This window comes from Vulpes vulpes, chromosome 3, assembly GCF_048418805.1.
Source record: "Vulpes vulpes isolate BD-2025 chromosome 3, VulVul3, whole genome shotgun sequence".
Taxonomy (NCBI): Eukaryota; Metazoa; Chordata; class Mammalia; order Carnivora; family Canidae; genus Vulpes; species Vulpes vulpes.
Genome location: NC_132782.1, coordinates 54,967,444 through 54,989,523, shown reverse-complemented (window position 1 = coordinate 54,989,523; position 22,080 = coordinate 54,967,444). Strand labels below are relative to the sequence as shown.

The window sequence follows — 22,080 nt, the reverse complement described above, 5'->3', positions numbered from 1 at the left end:
TGGGGGGGAGGAAATCACGAATATAAATCATGGCTTCCAAACACAGTATTTATCTTCTAAAAATAACTTACGACTTGTGAAAAATTATATACTAAGATTATATAGAACATTAAGAATGTACTTTTGAATAGATTATATTTTATTTGTTTAAAGTATAATCCTAGCAAGCTGCTGTCACTATCAGTAAACATAAACTGAGGACAAGTATGATACTGGGCTGAGAGGCTTCTAAATCATGGTTTTTAAGCCTCAAAAAGTTTATTCAACAGCAGAGATAAGGCATACTGTGAGCAAAACAAAAAAGCTATCTGTCACAACATGAGTTTAGATGAGTGAAGCAGGAATTTAGCAGGGTTTTGTAATTTAAAACATGGATAAAGTTCTGGTAGTTTAAGAGGATGTTAGCAACCCCTTCCCCCAAATCATAACCAAAACAGCGCAGTTATAAATGTTTTGGTTTCTAAATGTAGGCCCCTGTATTTGGCTATGTGACCATTAAGGAAGCCCCTTAGCTGCTCTGAGGCCTGATATTCTTATCTATGGAACAGGTTTTTTACTCCGCTTTGGTTACAGGATTGTTAAAAAGCTCAAATAAGACTATTTCCTGGAGCACCTGGGTGGTTCAGTCGTTAAGTGTCCGACTTCAGCTTAGGTCATGCTCTCAGGATCCTGGGATCAGGGCCCCACATCGGGCCTGACACTCAGCAGAGTCTGCTTCTCTCTCTCCCTCTGCCCCTCCTCCATTTGTGTTCTCTCTCTCAAATAAATAAATAAGGCCTTAAAAAAAAAAAAAAAAGACTATTTCCTTCGTATCCTGCAAAATACCATATATTTTTGTTAGGGGGTTCTTTTTGAAGTAATATTCTCAGATTGCATTTAGATTGAAAGTTAGCAAAGAACAAACTACAATTACCAAAAAAAAAAGTAATCTGCCCCATTTCGTGCAGGTGTAATAGTTATTAGAGGTGGAGTTATTAAGCTTGTTATCATACACAAGTACAGTCACTATTACTTTTACAAAATCAGAACAGGTATTTTAGTTTGCCTCATTTTCTTTCTTTCTTTCTTTCTTTCTTTCTTTCTTTCTTTCTTTCTTTTTTTTTTAAGATTTTATTTATTTATTTATTCATGAGAGACAGAGAGAGAGAGAGGCAGAGACACAGGCAGAGGAAGAAGCAGGCTCCATGCAGGGAGCCTGACATGGGACTCGATCCTGGGTCTCCAGGATCAGGCCCTGGGCTGAAGGCGGTGCTAAACCGGTGAGCCACCTTGGCTGCCCAGTTTGCCTCATTTTCTGTGTGCTCTCCAGTATCTACAAGCAAAATCATTTGTCATGTCTTTGGTGTAATCTGCATCACACAGATATCCCATGGATACCCTCATTAATAACAGACAAGGGCAATAAGAACAAAATTCAGAGTACTGGGTACTTGATGCATAAGGAAAAGGTGGGTTTGAGTAAGGATGGGGGTAGAACAAACAGCTATATCATGATTTTTCAAAGTGTGACAATAAAATATCCAGGCCATGCCCCCAGACCCACCACCTCAAAACCTGGGGCAGAGTAAGGAATCTGCATTTTAAATAAGCCCCTGTGATAACTCCTGTAACTGGCAACTTCGCAACTACAGTGTCCTCAGGTAGAAGGCTAAGTGTCCAGGTGTTGCTCTTCACCCTAGTACTCTCAAGGATCTCTGTATCAGCCCAGAGCACGAGAGGTCTTTTTATTCTCAACCTGTACTCCTGGGATGCCTGGGTGGCTCAGCGGTTGAACACCTGCCTTGGGCTCAGGTCGTGATCCCAGGGTCCGGGATCAAGTCCCACATCAGGCTCCTCACAGGGAGCCTGCTTCTCTGCCTATGTCTCTGCCTCTCTCTCTGTATCTCTCATGAATAAATAAATAAAATCTTTAAAAAAATAGACCTTTACTCCTAATGGCAGACTGTAGGGGAACTAAGCCCACAGGCAGATGTCAGAGGAATCCCTGCTAAAAAGAAATATCTGGTTTCTGGTTCCTGCCTTTCTCTCTTTGGACACCTGAGGGCAGATACTCCTGGATCTCAGGATCAAACTTCCCCCTTTGGGGGGTGGAGTGGGGCTGGGAAGCCTGGCAACAAACCTACTTCATCACCACTAAGACTAAGGCTTCCTGTCTGCCTGGGCTGCAAGAGGACAAATATTCTCCTCACTCAAGCCCTCTGGATAAGAAACAGGGATTGAGAGGGAACTGTATAAAAGAGATTTAACATGAGTAATTCTCACCATACACATGGTGTAACAAATACAAGGTTTGTTAAGTATTTCATATACCAAATATATGTACGCCCCATCCCTCATCCTCAATTAATAATCCCTGCAGAAAATCAGGAAGATACTGTTTAAAAAACACAAAACCAAAAAACTTTTGAAATAAAAATGGCATCCAGGCCTGAGTTCACCAACTGGCAGCCTTGCAGAGTGATTTTGCCCAGAGAGGTTTTGTTTAGTCTGCAAAATGTTGCTGTTGTTTTTAATTTGAATTAGTTGCCAACTTAAAAAAAAAAAAAAAACAAACCAAAAAAACCCCCCATACAACCTGGAATTTTTACATAAAAATCTGATTTCCGAATTCTCTTGAAGAAGTGTAAGGCTGTTAACAAGGCAATAAACTGGCAAAGCTTAGTGGTAGCTATCTCCTTCGGATGAGCTTCCCATTGAAACCAAGGCTCACTACTGAGCCAGCCCCCCAATCAACGCTCGCCCCTTGGGTCCTATGTATCATTGGTGTTCATGGCTCTGGGCCTCGCTAGGGGAATAAAGACTAATCAGCCAAATTATGTAGGTCTTTATGGTGACTTTCACAGCAAGGGGCAAAGGGGACCAAAACCAGAGAAAAATGTCTTTCTTTTCTGTATTTCATCTAGAAATAATGTGACCCCTGAGCAAATACTGGGAGGCATTTGGGTTGGACCAGGCCTTGGGAAGGTATATATTCATACAGCTTCCCTCTCTTGCCCCTCAGCCCTACACCCAGCCAATGCAAAACAAGAAAGAGAGGAAGGAACTGCAACGGTCACCATCTTGCAACTCTTGGTAACATCACTGATAACTCCCCATCTATATATATTCCAGAGAGACTCGAAATAAAAAGGCAGAGGTCTCCAGAACACCCTGTACAAAGGAAGGCCACAGGCATCCAAAATTCTAAAATACCTAGATCATGGACTTACAAGGCTAGGACCTAAGAAGTACAGTTTGGTGTTTGCAGAGGAGGTTCCCTTTTCACTTTAGTTTGTTTGACGAATGAGACTCTGGCCAAGTTACTCCTGATGCCTCAATTTCCTTATCAGGAATGTAGAACTACCTACCTGGAGTGAAAGGAGAAGATTTCTATCTCACAAGTAGGTAATTACAAGTAATGTCTTTTGCTAATTTCCTATTAAAATGTGTTAAACTCAGACGAGTAATAATACCTTTTGTAATTTAGCAACCTTCCCATGTTAATGCAGTATTTGTCAGTAGCATAAACCAAGGTTCAATACCAGGAGGCAGTATCCAGTGAGTCAGGAAGCCCGCCCTCAGTGAGCGTCAACAGACTGTGTATCCTGGTCAAGTCACTCTTCTACCTCCATAATGGGGTGATGGTACTAACAATCCCTCCTTCACCTACTTCATAGATCCTCCGAGTACCTCAAGAACAGGGTGGTATATAAACAGGTCATATTCCTATTATTATTCATCTTACCTGACAAGATGCCTCAACACCATGAGAGCTTTATAGGTACCTGGTAAAGACAAGCAACTCCTTCCTCTCTCCCCATGGGGTCAAGGGGAGGAGGAGGAGGATGGAGGCAGCAAAAGCAGCCCGGATCAGCACCCACCTCTGTTCTGATGGATACTGGTTTTCAGGCATCATCTTTGGCATCTGCAGGGGCTGATGTGGTGGCCGGGGGACCGCAAAGGTTTGCTGCTGTGGTCCAGGTTCCGGAAGCGAGTGGGGGGCGGGGGCAGGGCCCACCCCTGGTACTGGGCCAGCCGCGGGGGCATGCGCAGGGGTGGGCAGACTTGGCTGGGGCGGGGGGAAGAGGGAGCTCTGATGGGTGGGGGACAGGGGGGTGGTGGGAGGGGTTAATGGCTTGAACCCGGAGGGAGGCTTCCTATCATAGGCACTGGAAACAGAAAGAGAAAAGGAAGCATTAAGCTGCGATGGAGATGGAGCCGAGCCTTGGTGGCCAGGTCGGGCAGGACGCCTGGGCTAGCTTGCAGGCCATGTTGCCAGGAAATGACAGCATTAACATAGTTAAATTGCTGGCAGCCCCGAGGGAATATTTGTACCTCCGAAAAGTGACAAACACAACTGCGTCACAGGGACTTGTTTAACACTTCTAGTGATTCTTCTCAAAGATAATTTTAGCCTCTGTTTCCGGTTTCCTTTTTCCCCCTTCTAAGAGCATTTTCCATGTATGCGCCTGTAGGGATGGATGGTGCGGGGAGCTTATGCCCTGGGGAGGGGGGTCCTGGCCCCCTCTCCCAAGTACTCCAGGGTCCCAGGGAAGCAGTGAGATTCCCTATTGAAGATAAATTTTCTGCTGTAAGATCACTTGAATTAACGGCTCTTCTCCCCCTTCCAGGCAGATCTATGTTTATCTTCTAGAGCAAAGAATGCTTTAAAATTAAAGCTTCATTCCTGGGGCCTGGATATTCTTAAGTAAAGGGCACAGGCCCTGGGACTTTTTCATATATTCTGATTTGAAGATTACTTCTTTGGTGCTTAAAGTTCACATTAACATATGCTAGACATGGAGAAGTATATCTTCCCTCCCTAGAAGCCACAGATCAAATATCCCAGTATTCAAGGCTCTTTCCCTCAGGAGGGCTCAGTACCCCATGAACGCAGTTCCCCTGCGGAGGCCGTCTAACAGTTTTGCTTTTTATGTGCAGCACAAAGGCCCCATTTGTACTGGGCTACACACCTAGAGGCCGACATTGCCACGAGAGACTACTCTGAGCGCTACTCTGAGTGTCTGCTGAAGAGCACTTGAAGCCGTCGGCCTGACGGCTCCTTTCTGGCCAGCCTTTCTCTGGCTCCACTTACCAATAGCTGTAGAGGCACTTTTCTCCATAGTTAGCACCGAGAGCCTGCTCGTGGCTACAGGATGACAGCTCCGAGGAGGGGCTGTGCAGCTCCCGTTTGATCTTGGTTGGAGGTGGGGCATGAAGCACCACTGCAATGAGAAGAGGGATGGAGGGGGTGGACAAAGAGAGGATAGCCGATTAACAGGGAGCACAATGCTTTCCTTCTGCAACCCCTGTAACTAGCTGATTGTTCTTGGAAGTCATGTCAAGTCACATGCCAGAGAAAGCCAAACACTTAAACACAGAGCCTTCCATCTAAAACCAATGAAAAGTTCTTTCAAGTCGGAAGTCATCATCTGACACTTTTAATTAACCATGTCTTTTCTCCCCCCATTTCGTTGGTGTTGGGTTTGCTTTTCACAGAGGCTTTGAAACCCTTAAGATTCCTGCAGGTGTCGGTTCGTCAAGAAAAATGCAGGTGTGATAGAATGTCAAGGGTTGCAGACATGAAGAATTTTGTTTCCAGAAAAGACAAAAACAGCCACAGATATACTGGTAGACATCACACATTAACTTCCCAGAGGCTTGAAACTGTTCTGGCAAATACATTTCTTATTCAGAGGCATATAAATTAAATATATGACTTTTTAAAAGTCCTTTGTCAAGCAGCTCTACATATCAGTTCTGAGTAAGAAATACTTAATGGCGTTTCAAAAATTTTAAAAGCAAAGGAATACAACAATGGGCCAAACCACAACCTAGCTAAGGCTAACTGAGTTAAGGACGAGTCCTTGAAACCTTTGTGCTTGTGCCTTTCCGTCCGACCAATCCAGAAGGGCAGGTTTTCATAACCAATCCTTTCAGAGAAGTGCCAATCACCTCTCCAAAATTGATGAAATAGTACACAGAGCTCTTGCGTAATGTTTGGAAATCAAGTGCATATTCCATATGTGATACTGAGAGGGCAAAGTTTTTCAAACCAAGGTAGCTTTACGTGGTAGCAAAATGAAACAAAATAAAACCAGGTTGGCCTTTTCTGTCTTATCTAGGACTTAACTTGTTTTGAGAGAGGGCATTTTACCCAAAGTAGAAGGACAAACTCTAAAAGATGCTACACCACGGGGTCTGTTTTCTATGTTAAGAGTTAGAATTGCTGCTCTCTGTCCAGCTATCAGGAAGGCTGGGGGAACGGGGAGTCAAATTTTGTGACAGTAACTCTCCACTCTATCGAAGGTCTCTTTAGATAGCTAACCACAATCAGTGCCCTGGTGACCCACTAAAATTTCGGTTTGACTCAATGCTTACTCCTAAAACTTAACTAAATGATCATCTGTTTTCTGCTGATAAGACCGAACAATCTTCTGGCCAACTGGTTGCTCAGGTGCCACCTCCAACCACACGTTCAGGTCTCAGGAGTGAACAAACGAGATAGATGCCTCTATCACAGATAAGTTTATAAGCAAAGTCCTGCCAATGGCTGACCGGAAAGGATAGGTTTTTATAATTCCTTTCCTACAGCATGCCAACTGCTTTTCCAAAACACATGGAATAAGTTTGGAACTGGAAGATTATAGTTAGAAGTCCTTGTGATTTTTTGATGGTGACATCATGGCAGCCAAGCCTCAATTGTTATCAAATGTTTTCAGACATTCAGACACAGAAAATGGCTAAGCTTGTTGTTAGAATGGTTAGTAAATGAAATGGGACAATTAGACAATCTGACACAGGACAACACTTCTCCAATGCAGTGAGTATTCCGGTGGTTCTCAGCACCCTTCTCTTTGCCATGGCCTTTCCTCTCATTAGCTTTTTGTCACAAAAGTTACGGAAAAATAATGAGGAAAGGTTAATGATGCCCCAGTGTAAGCAAAAGTTATATTACCTTGAAAAATCTCCTTTTCTTTACTTAAAATCATTTATAATCACTAATTTTACTTACATTTAGAAAGTAGACCATTATGGTATCACTCAATTTTCCTGTTTCAGGTTTTGGAAATGAATTGACATTTTCACAGTACTGTTTAAAAAGTAACCAGTTCTGCTGACAAGACCAAGACCAGAGGGTAAGCCAAAGATGTCCAGAAAGAAAAATTTGCGAATGGCTTCAGGAACATCATATACCCATGTTGAGAGAGAATCTAAGCTGCCAGCCAAGTCCAATGCCTCGATTTCTTCAAATCTATGCGGTACCCTTAGTGTGTATCTTATTGTTTTGTCTCGAAAGTAAATGGTATATTATCCCACCCCCAAACTGTCTTACACCTGGAATCTTATGTTCTCTACACAAAGGAGGAGTTCAAGAAACAGCTGATGAGTGCTATGGTCTGAATGTCTGTGGCCACACCCCCCAAATTCATATGTTGAAATCCTAATCCCTAATGTGATGGTGGTGGTAGTGGCTTTGGGAGGTGATTACGTCATGAGGGCAGAGCCATGAAGTCACTAGGACAAAACAAGAAGAGAGCCTTCACTGGACCATACTGGCACCCTGATCTCGAACTTCCAGCTTCTAGAACTTGAGAAATAAAGTTCTATTGTTTATATGTTACCCTGTCTGTCATGTTTTGTTATAGCAGCCTCCATGGACTAAGACAGTGAGTGACTAAGTGGATTATGTTTCCAATTAATTCTTAACCTTGAAGGCTGGGACTGCATCTACCCTACAAAGTGAGGCAGTGTTAGTCATAAATATTTTTTCTGGGATGCCTGGGTGGCTCCGCGGTTGAATGTCTGCCTTTGGCTCGGGGCGTGATCCTGGATTCCCGGATTGAGTCCCATGTCGGGCTCCTTGCATGGAGCCTGCTTCTCCCTCTGCCTGTGTTTCTCATGAATAAATAAATAAAATCTTTTTAAAAAATAAATAAATAAATATTTTTTTCCCAGGAATGAAGAGAGAGAGAGAGAGAGAGAGAGAGAGAGAGAGAGAGAAGGAAATGGAACACAGCCAGAGCGAGATTTGAAAGTTTTCCAGATCAGTGACAAGAAAACCATTAGGGGCCGTTGGAGTGGTAAGGAAGAAGGCTCAGCTCTCCAAAGGGACTGCTGGGCCAGAGGATGTGTGAAGGAACCTAATTATGGCATGCATTAGTCAGAGATAGTGGTGTATTTAAAGCAAGGACTTAGAAGCCCAAGGAATGCTCCTTGCTTTCAGTCTGTTCCCTCCTTTGTAAAATGAGATATGTGATGCTGCCTTGAGAAATACAGAAAATGGCACAGCACCTTGCAGATGGTGCTATGATGTTGTGTAATTATACACTGTGCTTTCAAAAATAGAGTATTTAACTTCGCACAGGCATCGCTTCCTAAATGATGACAGAGACCTAGGACTACAAAGGATGGCAATGAACTGGAATGAAAAAGGGTCATGAACTCCAAAGGAAGCTGGAAAAGAAATGCCAAAAAAGTTGACTACGTAAGTTGACAAACATTTTCTACAATTAGAAATTCTGCATTTAAGCTCAGAATTGTGGAAAATGGGCCCAGAAAGCCCTGACAATAATCCCCAGTGAATATGGATCACCTTTGTTGTTGTAAAGCTATCATTCACTCCTCCATCCATTCACCCACTCGCTGAGCATCTTCTATGGGTTAGGCATCCTGGAGATGCGGGGGGTCGGATGGCATGCCCAACAGCCATGGCCCTTTCTTCATGGTATGCTCAATTTAGTGAGGAATCGGACTTTGGGCATCATCTCATAGATGCATTCATAGTTAGACCAGGGCCTCACAGTCCACCTCATTCAGGCCCCTGCATTTATAAGGACTGTGAGGCTCAAGGAATCAAAGTAATTGCTCCAAGTCTTGGAGCTGCTGTTATTAGAGAGGACGCAAGCACTTCTGTCATTTCAGTGATCTACTGCACTGACAGAAATGGGAGACATTTCACTCACCCACTTTGCACACTAAAAATAGAGGACATAAACCTTTTTTTTCAACAAAAACAACAAAAATATCACATTACACCTGGTTAAAAGTGCTCTAGAACAAAGAAAAAAAAATGAATAAGAACTAAGACCTGTGGAAAAAAACAAGGTAGACCGAAAAGAAAGAGGCAGCCAGACAGACCCCTTAGCGTTTACTTTGTGACAAGTTGCTCTTACATACATTATTTTATTCGATCTTCCCAACCCAATGAGAAAGGTACTTTTGGTTTCCCTTTTTAGTAGGATGAGAGAGCCCAGGCTGAAAACGTTAAGTCATCTGGCACAGTCTCGGGTCTTTAAGTGGTCGAGGTTCCTACCTAAACAGTGCTTGGTGATTCTATCATATTCTATCATATTGCCCCCTAGAGAGAATCTGAGAGAAAAAGAAATAGGGGAAGGGATGGAGAAGAAAGACAACACCAGAGGAGAGTGGAAGGATACGTTTTGCCAGCTCTCAGAGTCTGTTTCCTCATGTTGACTCTACATTCTCCAACTGGAGGCACATCTGATACACCTGTATCCCCATTCGACTCATCCCTTCCCTGTCCCTAGGCCACCGAAATGCCCAGGATCCCTCCTTCCCTCCTACTGGCAACCAACATCTCTTGACTCCGGTAGCCTCTGCTTCTTATCAGTTCTTGCCTCCCATTCCACCTAAAAGATCTCATTCTCCCTTCTATATTTCAGCTGACCATTATCTTCTACTTATTTAGACAGCTACCTGACTTTGGAGACCAGGTATCTTCCACAGCAGTCACTGGCTGGCCAGAACCCACATTACTGCCCTGGATACCCTCTCCCCAAATGCTCTGCCTCTCCTGAAAGTGCTTCTGGACAGTCCCCTCTCAGTGCCACCTGTGAGGCAAGAACACTTTGAGTGAGCTGTCTGGACTCCTAATGAACTGCAAGAACTCTGTTAAGGATCCATATGCAAATATATATGGAAGTCTCTGCCTGTCAGGGGTAGAAAAGACAAAGATTCCTGTCTGACCAGATTTTAGTCCATTATCTGTGAATGTGCAGCACAAAGTACAATATATATTGCTTTGTAGACTACTATAACACCAAATTAAATCTAGATCAAGGGCAGCCCGGGGGGGCTCAGCGGTTTAGCACTGACTTCAGCCCAGGGCCTGATCCTGGAGACCCGGGGTCGAGTCCCACGTCGGGCTCCTTGCATGGAGCCTGCTTCTTCCTCTGCCTGTGTCTCTGCCTCTCTCTTCCATTAATAAATAAATAAAATCTTAAGAAAAATAAATCTAGATCAACTACATTTAACTTTATAGTTGGTTTTGTTATTATGGGAATTCCTTGGGAGATTTTTCTATCTGACACAGTGATCAAAAATAAAGCTGAATCTTTAGCCAATTCAATAAGTCAAGAAAAACAAATAAAAAACAAAAGGATTAGAAAGGAAGAAATATAACTGGCATTAATCACAGGTGGCCTGATTTTGTACATAGAAAATATAAAAGTACTGGGACGCCTGGGTGGCTCAGTGGTTGAGTATCTGCCTTGGGCTCAGGTCGTGATCCCGGGGTCCCAGGATCGAGTCCCATATCGGGCTCCCCACAGGGAGCCTGCTTCTCCCTCTGCCTGTGTCTCTGCCTCTCTCTGTGTGTCTCTCATGAATAAATAAATAAAATCTTTAAAATTGTTTAAAAAAAAAAGAAAATATAAAAGTACCCACAAAATATAAGAATCAATAAGCTAATTTACCAAGATCACTAGCTACAAGCCTAATCTAAAAAAGAACTGTATACATGTGAAATTTGAAAAATAAATTTACAATAGTGACAACATGAGATACGTAGGCACACATCTAGTCAAAGATATGTAATATGCCTAAACTGAAAACTACAAAGCACAAGAAAATTAAAGAACTCTCAATATATGGAAGGATATATCATATTCATGGGTTGGAAAGCTTAACATTGTAGAGATAGCAATTCTTCCCAAATTTATCTATAGGTTTAATAACCCCAAACTAAATCTCAGCACTACACAGAAATGAGGATAAAGAAATTACAATTACACTGAACAGCATGGAATCTCACAGATATGCTGAGTAAACGCTGGACACAAGAGTACATACTGTGTGAGTCCATTTATGTAACATTCAGAAGGACAGGAAACTAATATATGGTGTGTAAAGTCAGGATGGAGGTTACTTTGAGGGTAGTACTTTTCAGGGGGTACAATGAGTCTTCTTGTCTTCTGGTAAGTTCTCAATCTTGATCTAAATGCTTGCATAGTTTGTGACTGCCATGTATCAATTAAGTTTCTCTTTGCTTGTATTAAGGTTTTTATTTTAATTCCAGTACTATTAACATGGAGTGTTATTTTAGGAAAATATGGAATGCTTCCTGAACTTGTGTGTCATCCTTACAGAGGAGCCATGCTAATCTTCTCTGAATCCTTCCAATTTTAGTCTATGTGCTGCTGAAGTGAGCATAAGTTTATCGTTTTTAAAGAAAGCAGCTCTGTTAAGCAGCATCATTGAGTTTAATAAATACTTATTAAGATTTCTTGTATTTTAGAAAATCTTTCTTCTGTGATGGTATAGAAACAGTTTTCCAAAGAAATAACCCAATTGTTTTGAAATAGAAAAAATAGACAAACTGGCCCATTCAAGAGAAATAATAATTCCCTCTGCTGACAAAATCTGTTTCCTGCCCACAAGTACAGGCTTGTGGACTCTGTCCAAGGCAGCTACCCCATGCCAGTGCTGGCAGTGAACTTCACTATTACAGCACATATGATCAAAACAAAGGAAAACACTTTTGTTGAATGATAGGATGAACGACAGTTTGATTTAAAAGGATTTTTTTTTCCTAAGGAAGACAAAACCCACCTCGTCTAACAAGCCTTTCCTGTGGTGCTTCCGTAATCATCAAAGTTTCAATTTGCCACTGACTTTGTTGGGAGTACATATAGCATTTATGTAGCTGCTGAGTGTTAAAGAAAGTGCTGATCAGTGACACTGCAGTCTGAGAGGGAGACAGACTAAGCCCATTGTTATTTCTCACGCTTCACACACAGGCTTTGCCTACCTACCACCCCCCCCACCCGCGGCGGCGGGGGGTCATTGCTCAGGTTTTGTTTTGGGGTTTTCCTCCTCCCTTCTTCAGTTTCAATATTTTCATCCGGGGCAGATTCACCTTCCCAAATCAGCTGTGCAGGCCTGCCCTTGGGGGAGGACCTTATTTGGTCACACTCGATAGATCTTCTTACCTTTCATGGAAAGTTGTGTCTCATGACAGAAGGTGACCAGAATACCCACACCTGCTTCCAAATGGCATGTCCATGAGACTATGTCTCGGGTGGCTAGTTTATGTGTCTAGGGCCTCTCACAGAACTTCTGAATGTGGAATGTATATAGTTGTGGTCAGAGACGTCTCAAGAGTCCAGAGTCATAATTTTACAGTGAAGGTCTATTCTTGAGCTACTCCCTTTCCCAGCAGCTTTAGGTCACTGTTCCTCTCTTAGGCCACTACCATCCCACCTCATTTCCCTCCATAGTAAGGAAATACGTGCTGTTTAGTTCAAGAAGGCAGGGGGTGGGAGAGAGCCCGAGACATCAGCCCATATTGTTCTTTGGTTATGGCAGTGAGTAGACTGTAAGGAAAGAGGCAGAGGGAAAAACCATCAAGTAGGACATGTGAATATAAACATAACACTGGCAAAAGAGAACCAAAGAAGCCACCCAGAACGAGTAAGTGTGACCTCTTCTCTCCTCATGTACCCTTAACTTCTCAGAGTGCCCCACTAGCAAAGACCAGAGGGCTTGAAGTCATCAGATGCAGTGTCCCTTGGGACCTATGGTTTGAAGAGCACAACAAAGCCAACAGGCTGACTTTCCAGTATACTGTTGCCTTTCCTTAGCTCTGGCTTTTTTGGACAAATTTTGAGACAAAGTGCAAATAGCCAGTTAGAAAAAAAAAAAAAGAGGTAAACAGACTGAGGCTTACATTTTAAGTTCTACCGTATTACCAGAAGAGGTCAGAAATAGGTCTTTATTTTAGGGCTGAGTAGACTAAAAATTCATTTCAAGCATAAAATATATTCCTAATGTCTCAATATTCTTTGTAATTGCTACAGCACTACTAGTGAATGACAAGAACAAGAGATAATACTCTGTTCTGGGAACCAAGAAGGTTCAAGAAAGATAAAGTAAGTGGATAGGACCTGGCACTTAAAAAGAACATCTGGGAAAGGAGATGCCTTTTGGATTTCCAAACCAAATAAGAAACATGCTCAAACCCATCAGAAAAGCTCACATTAATTCTGCCTGGCAACAGTTTCCAAAAATAAAAAATTTCAAATGTTATCAAATGTAGTTAGGGGGCACAAGTTCTAAAAGCAGGATTGGAGGAAGTATGGGAGAATGTGCTGTCTTCTTTAATACCTGACACAGCTAACCCTGCTAAGCATAAATTTAAAAATTGAATATAGCAAAAAAAAAAAAAAATCATCCATAAATAGTAAAATCAACTAGTAAGCTGTGCTAAAAAAATTTTAATGATTCCCTCAAAAGCCCTCTCCTCAAACATGTACAAACTATTTCCAACACAAATATCTCCATCTGACTCACTCTATTCTTTTATACTAGTATTTTAAGGTCAGTCCAATAATGTGGATATAAGAGTGAGACAATCAGCAACATAGGACATTTCTGGACCTAAGGCCAGCATTTCTGTGTGTTGTTTCTTATATATCCTTTACGTAACCTTTAAACATGTACCCCCAGGGGCACCTGGGTGGCTCAGTCAGTTGAGCAGCCAACTCTTGGTTTAGGCTCAGGTCCTGATCTCTCATAAGACTGTGCCCACCGTTGGCTTCCATGCTTAGCATGAATTCTGCTTCAGATTCTTTCTTCCTCTCCCTCTGCCCCTCCCCCCACACTCCCTCTCTAGATAGATAAAATCTTAAAAAAAGAATTTATCCCCCAAAAGTCAACAACTACAAAAAAACTCTCTAAGACCCTTCAAAAAAATATCAATGTTACAGGAAAAAGAAAAAAAAAAGGACAGAGTGTTGTAAAGAAGATAAAAGAGACAAAAATAAATGTAATATGGATTATTAATTGAATCCTAGATCAAAAACAGTATTAATATCAGCTATAAAAGACATTTGAGGGCCAACTGGGGGAATTCTGAGTATTACTGTATAAAAGTTAATTTTCCTAGGCTATGTAGAATATTTTTAATCTTTGTGGAGATGCACACTAAAGTATCTGGGGGTGAAATATCATGTCTGCAATTTATTTTTGAATGGTTCAGAAAGAAAAAAATAATCTACACACAGAGAAATGAAGCAAATGTAGGACTATGTTTTAAAAATCAGTAAGAGGGTGCCTGGGTAGCTTAGTCGGTTGAGTCTCTGACTCTTGATTTCTGCTCAGGTCATGATCTCAGGGTCATGTGATCGAGCCCGTGTTGGCTCCACGCTCCATGGGGAGTCTGTGTGGGACTCTCTCTCTCCCTCTGTCCCTCCTGCACCACTTGCTCTGTCTCTAATAAATAAATGTTTAAAAAATCAAAATAAATCAATAAGATCCTCTATTCCATCTCTTCTGAGATACTTGGAGAAAAAAAATATGCCTTTGTCTTATGATTGACTAATAGGTCAAAAGTAGATGTGCTAAGAACTTCAAAACCATGCATTCATACATGAAAAAAGCCACCCTGGCCCATTATCAAATTGGAAGGATACTATCCTATTTATCCTTTACCATGTTTGGCTAATACAGTCCCAGGATCTAAACTTACACAAAGACAAATGTTGGTCACACTTCAATGTCTAAGTCAGTGATTCTCAGATACTTTTTTGGCCCTGGTCCAATTAGAAAGGAGAAGGGAACACTCAAGAGAGGTCAGAATGAAAAGTGCCACTGCTATCATCATGTCTATGGCCTGTGGCCGCCTTTACCATTGCCTGGGTAAAAAGACAGTAATTACACAAGTACAAAATATTAAGAAAAGGAAAATCTACCAGTAATTCCACATATATATTAACACACACATAACAGAAACTAAAACATATGCCCAACTCAAGATCACAAAGCATTCTTGGGAAAAAATGGAGAATGTCTACCCCTTGTAAATATATATATGCACAACAGCTTTAGAACATTACCAGAACAGCTGGACAACTCCTTAGATTTTATCCCCAGAGTCCTCAAGAGGACACAATGTAGTCATCAACAATCTGTGAAGGTTGGCAGAATTAAAAAAGAATTAAAGTCCTTTTCCTTGAGGTTCTCCTTTGTTCTCTTCCCTTTAAGCAGCTGGTTTGGCACCTTTCGTCCATAAAGGCTGAGCAGGGCCAGGAGTAGCAGTTTGAAATGCATGGCCTTGGCTTTTGGTGATCTGAGCCTTGTGGAAAAAAGGCACATGTTTCTGAAGGCCCAAATTGGACCAACCTAGCTTACCAGGCTAGATCAGAAAGGAATATGGACTAAAGACGTATATTGTGTTTTAAAAGTATGTTGGCTTGAGAATCCCCTGTGCATTTATGTTTTGGGAATCCAGAGTGGCAGTGGGACTCTGGAGTCAAATTGAAGCCCTCCACACAACTAATAGGAAATAGGACAAATCTCTGGTATAGCCAACACCTATGTGAGCATATATAACACATCGGGACTAAGATTTCAGGGCAGACTCATTCTGCAATCCCAAACTGTAAGAACAGCTGCAGGGCAGCCCAGGTGGCTCAGTGGTTTAGCTCCGCCTTTGGCCCAGGGCATGATCCTGGAGACCCGGGATCGAGTCCCACATCAGGCTCCCTGCATGGAGCCTGCTTCTCCCTCTGCCTGTGTCTCTGCCTCTCTCTCTCTCGGTGTCTCCCATGAGTAAATAAAATAAATAAAATCTTTAAGAAAAAAAAGAACAGCTGTAACTGTCCTGGGCAAAGTCCTACATGAAGAAAGCAAGGCTTCCTCTCTGGGATAGAATTTGGGATCAGTAGGTACAGGGAAAGTGGTCTTTAGGACTGGCACAGTGGCAATATTCAAGATTTTATTTTATTTTATTATTATTATTTTTTTTAATATTCAAGATTTTAGATTGCTGGTAAATCATGGTGGTGGTGGTAGGGGTTAGAGTGTTGATTACTCCAGGTTATTTTTTCTTGCTTGCCTTGTTGGTAGTTGGGGACAAAAGGACTGAGTATCATCACTCTGGTGGTATACTTCTAGGCCATGGATATAGAATCAACCATGAGGTAGCAGAATTCATCAATTAACAATTCTAGAAGCCCTTCCTGTATGGCCAGTATTATCTTCTGTACAATAAATATCTCAAGAGCCAAATTAGGAACTGATAAAGCTAGTTCCCGGAACATCTGGCTTCAGGAATCAGATTTCTTCTATGCAATAGGAAAAACCTACAGTCAGCAAAAGAGAGGCTTCAGAAATTAGTGTGTGGACCAAAACAACAACAACAACAAAAAACCCAAACCCATTCTATTTTTCATGATTTAGAGCTAGAAACCTGAGGTAATATAATAAGCTCAAGGAAAAAAATCTCTGACCTTGCTATCATGACACGGACTATGGGTAAAGACAGATGCAACAAATAGGATTAGGGTTACATTGGTATTTGGAAAGGACCAATCCAAAAGTGAGATTCAACGCTTATGATCTTGCATGAACATGGCTGGGGAATACCAGATTGAAAGAATAACCAGTGAAACCAGAGCCAGGTCTTGCTAAAGAAAAAGAGGTGAGGGAAGAAGACACTGGTTTTTTGCCCGTAAGACAGATGAGGTTATACCAAGTATTTGGAAATTCAAGAGCTGGAAACTTTTTGGGGATGGATGCAAACTCAGGAACCATGTTGGTGAGCTCCTATCAACAATTAAGAGGCACTTACTTGAAAGATGGTATGGAGAGTGCGTCTCCAGAGAGCCCACTCTCAATTTACAAATGAGGTGCCAGGAAAACAGGGTTAGCAGGGACATCAGAACAACTTCAGAATTCTGAAAATGGAAACCCAGAGGCCTTGATACAAGAGTTAGAAATTAAAGGTTGGAAAAGCAGCTTAAAAAAGCACTGGCCCAACTTTGAAAATGTATAAAGAGCATTAGTGAAAAGTGGTATCTGAACTATCTCTATGTGGCCACCTGCAAAGGCAGTAGAATTCCTCCCAGGATATAGGAATTAGAATTATTGATAGAATTTCTCCCACCTAGGTTTTAAATTAGACAAAAGAATGGATACCATGAAGCAGTTAAAACCATGAAGCCAAGCTCTGTAAGCCTCTCTTCCATTTTCTGTTTACCCTGGATAACCCTAAATCTCTGCTATGGACTGGAGCTGACAGCAACATGGGTCTAGATGGTGCCATGGATACATGTTGAGTTTGCAGAACTTTGCTTTCTCTGGGGAAATGCTGGCTGTATATAGGATTGCCATTGGATCAATGACAAGATGGTGCAGTGCTCACACCGGCTCTGGGAAAGTACAGGGTTTCTAAATTTTGTTTCATATAGGCTGGTGTTATGGCATTTTATGCTCTACTGCTCCCTGGAATGTGGAATATATGACACAAGACAGACTCAGCAACAAAGAAACCCAGCTTTAAAGATGCCAAATCACATCTGCATTTCAGCTCAAGGGGCCTCTGGGTTGCAGCTTGTTAGACCCCCAAAACAAAGCCCTTCTGGCAAGGGCAAACGTAGGAAAAGAGAAAAAAAATGGTGGTTTTATACTTACAAAAGGATTTAAATTTCTGTGATTGACTTGACAAGGGGTACGCTTCACAAGAAAGGGCTTTATTGGGGGTATTTTTCTATTGTTGGAATCATATTATTTGAACTATAATGTTTGTATCATCGAGTGACTTAATGTAGTGGGGAGGGGAATGTGATGATCTGGAAGTTTGCTTCTGCTAGGCTCAGCTTAATGATTGCAACATCCCCCCAAAAGTTTCCTCCCTCCTCTCCCTCCTCTTCCACTGTCTCTCCCAGCAATCAGCCATGGCAGCAGCTGGCAGGCAGAACTAGCACATGGTATCCCAGAATCAAATCACCAGCTGAAATACTATTGGTCAGAAGATGAAAAACTCAATCCTGCCCATGAAAGTCAGCTTGAGAGGTCACTGTGTAACGTACGACTGCAACCCAGATGGAGAGATAGTATCGTGCAAGCTGACCACTCAGAATATGGCGGGGGGGGGGGGCACCTTCGCCTCCAGGGGTCTCAAAGCTTTCCTTGGCTCTTTACTCTCCCTCCAGAGAGAAGAAAATGTGACCCAAGTCAAGGATGACACCCAGGTTCTAAAAGAGAGACAGTGTGGGGGTGGGGGTAACAGCTTTTGCTAAGAAGAGTTAAAGTGGTCCTCAAGGCTATTTGCCTCTACTGTTGCAAAGGGCTGGAAGCTGCTCCCCACCTCCAAAGGCTGAGTGAGCCCTACGAAGAGCTCAGAGTAATAATGGGCCTATTGTGGGCGTTAGAAGCAAGAGTCCTCATGGCTGACCTATAGTTCAGGGGCAAATTTGCCAGGGTATAAAAGGTTGGCTGATCATGTCTTCCCATGGTCATCAAGTAGGAGGACCAGTTGCTAAGCAGAATTTGGGATACTGACCTTGCCCATTCTTTACCTCAATCAGTACTAATAATAATGACATAGGTGATTTTTGAAGGTTTCTATTCTAAATTAGGCTAAAATAGAAGGAAAGAGATTCTTTGTATGAATCCTCCTTAAGAGAAGTAGTCATGTTAATCAGGAGCCTACTTTTTTTTTTTTTTTTTTTTAAGATTTTACTTATTTATTCATGAGAGAGGCAAAGACACAGGCAGAGGGAGAAACAGGCTCCCCACAGGGAGCCTGAGGCAGTACTTGATCCCAGGACCCTGGGATCATGATCTGAGCTAAAGGCAGATGCTCAACCATTGAGCCACCTAGGTGTCCCAAGAGAAGCCCACACTGGACACAGCATATGAATCAGGGATGTGCAGACTCTGAGGATGGGGAACTGTGGATGTGGATGTGGGAAAGCACAAGTGTCTATCCAAGAATACTCCCCCTGGCTCTTGGTACAAAATCGCAAATCTTTCAGCGTCATTTCCAAATAGAAAACCTCTGCTATCAAATCGGGGAAATAATTTAACGCCAATGGTAGCAGAGAGGTGTTTTTGTGGTTTGGGGTTTTTTTTTTTTTTTTTGGACCCAGATGAACGAGTTCCAGATTCACTTCAAGTTCACACTCTCCACATCTCAGTATTTTTGAAATGGCTCGGATCTGTGCAGTTTCTTTTCTTCGAAGGACTCATTTACCCTAACAATTTAGGATTGTTACTTTAGAATTTGAAAATGGAAACTCAGAGGCCTTGGAACATAGAGTGAGAAATTAAAGAGAGGACAAGGAGCTTCGAAAGCAACTGGCTGAACACTGAGGTAGGGCTTGTGTCTTTAACCGCTATGGGGCTCTTCCACAAAAATATTTTGTACAGAATGAATATACCTAGTTGCATCAATGTGTCACATCTCCAAATTTGTGGGCGATTGGAGGAACCAGAGCATTTGACAGTAGAGTGTAAGGCTTGTGCGAGTGTACAGAGCTGACTCAGAGCAGAGTCAAGATAAAAATAAGTGGTTCCTCTGGCTTTGAATGAACCACCCCATTTCGACTACCACAGGCTGGGACTTTTTAGACACAGCCTGGAGAGCTGGCTTCCACCTGGGGCATTTGGTTACTTTCAAGCTTAAGAGACTAGCAGGATGAAAAGGTGACTGAATGGTCTGCTTACCCCGAAAGGAAAATCTGAGCATTATTCATACTAATTCCTTTCCTGGGGCAGCTGTTCAAAGAATTTTAATATTCAACTTTTACCAATATGATAGACAACTATTTATTTGATTTTCACTTGCGAGAAACAAGTCTAAAGAGAGCCTTTGTGGTCGACATGACAGGATGGCTTCCTCTACTGTGGGCCTTACGTCAACCACAGACCATGAAGTTACCATTAAGGGCTGCTCACGGGGGTTGGGGGGGGAGAGGACACAGGACACAACATCATCAAGAAAAGGGGAAACAGGGCATTTTTCCTGAATGGTGAAAAGAATGCCAAACGAAATCATCTTTAACATCCTTCCTATAATTTATTCCCAATTTACATGATTCTCCTCTAAACTGGCATTAAAGAAAAGTGTTATTAATACTGGAAACAGGACTTAAGCACTGTGGAAAATTTTATCTTTGCCTTCAAACTTAAAATCTGACAGGAGAAAAATCCAAACTCCAGAGAAATTAGGGAAGTCAGCTCCTCTGAGAGCCATTCCTCTATTTATGGCCCTCCTTCTCCTAAAAGCAGAAACTCGGCAAATGTGTCAATGGTGTCTACACCGTGACTTATTCTCTAGCACATGTAGTCTTACTGGGAAACATAGCATTAGCCGCATGAAGTCTAAATGCAGCCTAGGAAGACTTGGCTTGTGTATGTGTTTAAAGGAGGAATCAGAAAATGAGAACTAGTCCTAACTAGTTTTTTCCTACTTATCTCTAAGGTCATCCCAAGGACTCTCAGAACTCCGGTTTTGAGATCCTCTGCTTCTGAGCTGTTAGAAGCTGGTGTTGGGGGCTGTTGAAAGGTGAGGTGGGAAGGGAACACGAGAGACTATGTGGTATACAGAATACATTCACCAAGTTCTGGTTGTGTGCAGAACTCTGCTACGGCTGCCGCGGATACAAAGAAATGTAACACAGGGGTCCTCTGCTTTTGGAGCCACTTATAGTGAAGAGAGATTGTTTCCTGTTTTAACAAGAATGTAAACTGAGAAGCAGAGAGTGAGTTTAATGTTTGTCAAAATACAGAGGACATTAAAGCCCTATGTGGCTTTTTCCTTATTCCTCCAGAAAGATTCCATGAAGAGTGAAGGAAATGGAAAGGGAGTTGAGGGGCAGAAATCTTCTGATTTGAGGTATCCGTGGGTACGGAGTAGCTACCCCCTACTAAATTATTCTCCATTTAGATTCAGATTAGGACAGTTGGGGTAGGCATTCCAGGATCTGGTCTTTACTGTGGGAGGGCAGCCCCCCAAGCAGACACATCCCCTACCCCCTTCTACCTTTTCTATAAAAAAGTATAAAGGACCCTCATTAAGTGCCCTTTCAGGCAGTCACAAAGCATTTCCAGGCACTCAGCTGAGAAGTGTTTCTGTAAGCTGAAGTCCTCCTCAGCCCCTTCTGGAAAAGCACAAATATCAGCATCCTCTTACACAGCTGATATCTAGGGTTACCTCCTGAGAGGTTTCAAACTCTCTCACAAAAGGACAATCTGCCCGGGCCTGTTCTTTTTTTTTTTTTTTTTTTAATAGGGAAAGGAAGACATTCTTGTAGGCCCTTGTCTTTTCCTATAGAGAAGGAAATATTTCAGGAAAAACAAAACAAAACAAAACAAAAGAACAAAATGAAAAAAAAAAAAAAAAACCCAACCACCTTAAAGCGAAACACAAATGCAAACAACCACCACCTCATTTCAGGTGTGAGGATGAGGACCAGGAATTCAGAAGAGCTCTTTAAAACACTGAGAAGCTGCACTGAATCATTACTACTGAGTTGTGTTTTGCTTTTTAACTAATTGTCCTTTTCGTGCTTATCTCATGGCCCTGGTCTAGCCCACACAGCCCTTTGAGGGAGGCCGGGGGGGGGGGGGGGGGGTGGGTGGGGGGGGTGGGGGGGGTGGGGGGGGGTGGGGGGGGTGGGGGGGGGGGTGGGGTGTTGTCTGTGAGCTGCTGGCCAAGACAGAGGAGAATGTTTCAAATGGTTGCAACTGAGGTAAGCATATCCCTAGAACCTGACCTCATTTGGGGTGAGGAGGCCGTTCTGGTTTTGGGGTTGCTCAGAGGCTGGGTTCTTTCTGGTACTTCCTGGGATGTTCATCTGAGGAGGCTAGGCATCTGAGGAGTGCCTGGCGGAAGGGTCACAGCCAAAGCGAGGCTCCCCCGTAGCTGAATAACAGTCTGGGAAGTATCATTTTAAAATGACATGTATCCGACCACAGTGGGAAATTAAACAGGACAGAGAAGGCCAAGGAGTAGGGAAATTACAGCTTTGTCATTCCCAAGTCAAAATGTAAGCAGAAGCAAGAGATCTGGGC

At 42.5% G+C, this 22,080-nt stretch overlaps 1 protein-coding gene and 1 non-coding gene across 2 annotated transcripts in view; both read right to left on the bottom strand.

The window, feature by feature from the left end:
* Positions 1 to 22,080, bottom strand: part of ETV5 (ETS variant transcription factor 5) — a 59,740-nt gene that overhangs the window by 26,166 nt on the left and 11,494 nt on the right. The window contains exons 6-7 of the mRNA XM_026007322.2: positions 5,075 to 5,204; positions 3,861 to 4,148 (exon numbers count right to left, since the gene is read on the bottom strand). Of these exons, the coding sequence (XP_025863107.2) occupies positions 3,861 to 4,148; positions 5,075 to 5,204 (418 nt within the window). The remainder of the gene's footprint in view (positions 1 to 3,860; positions 4,149 to 5,074; positions 5,205 to 22,080) is intronic.
* On the bottom strand, positions 11,327 to 11,433 carry LOC112926315 (U6 spliceosomal RNA). Its single transcript, XR_003236305.1, has one exon. It is a non-coding gene; the product is annotated as a U6 spliceosomal RNA (small nuclear RNA).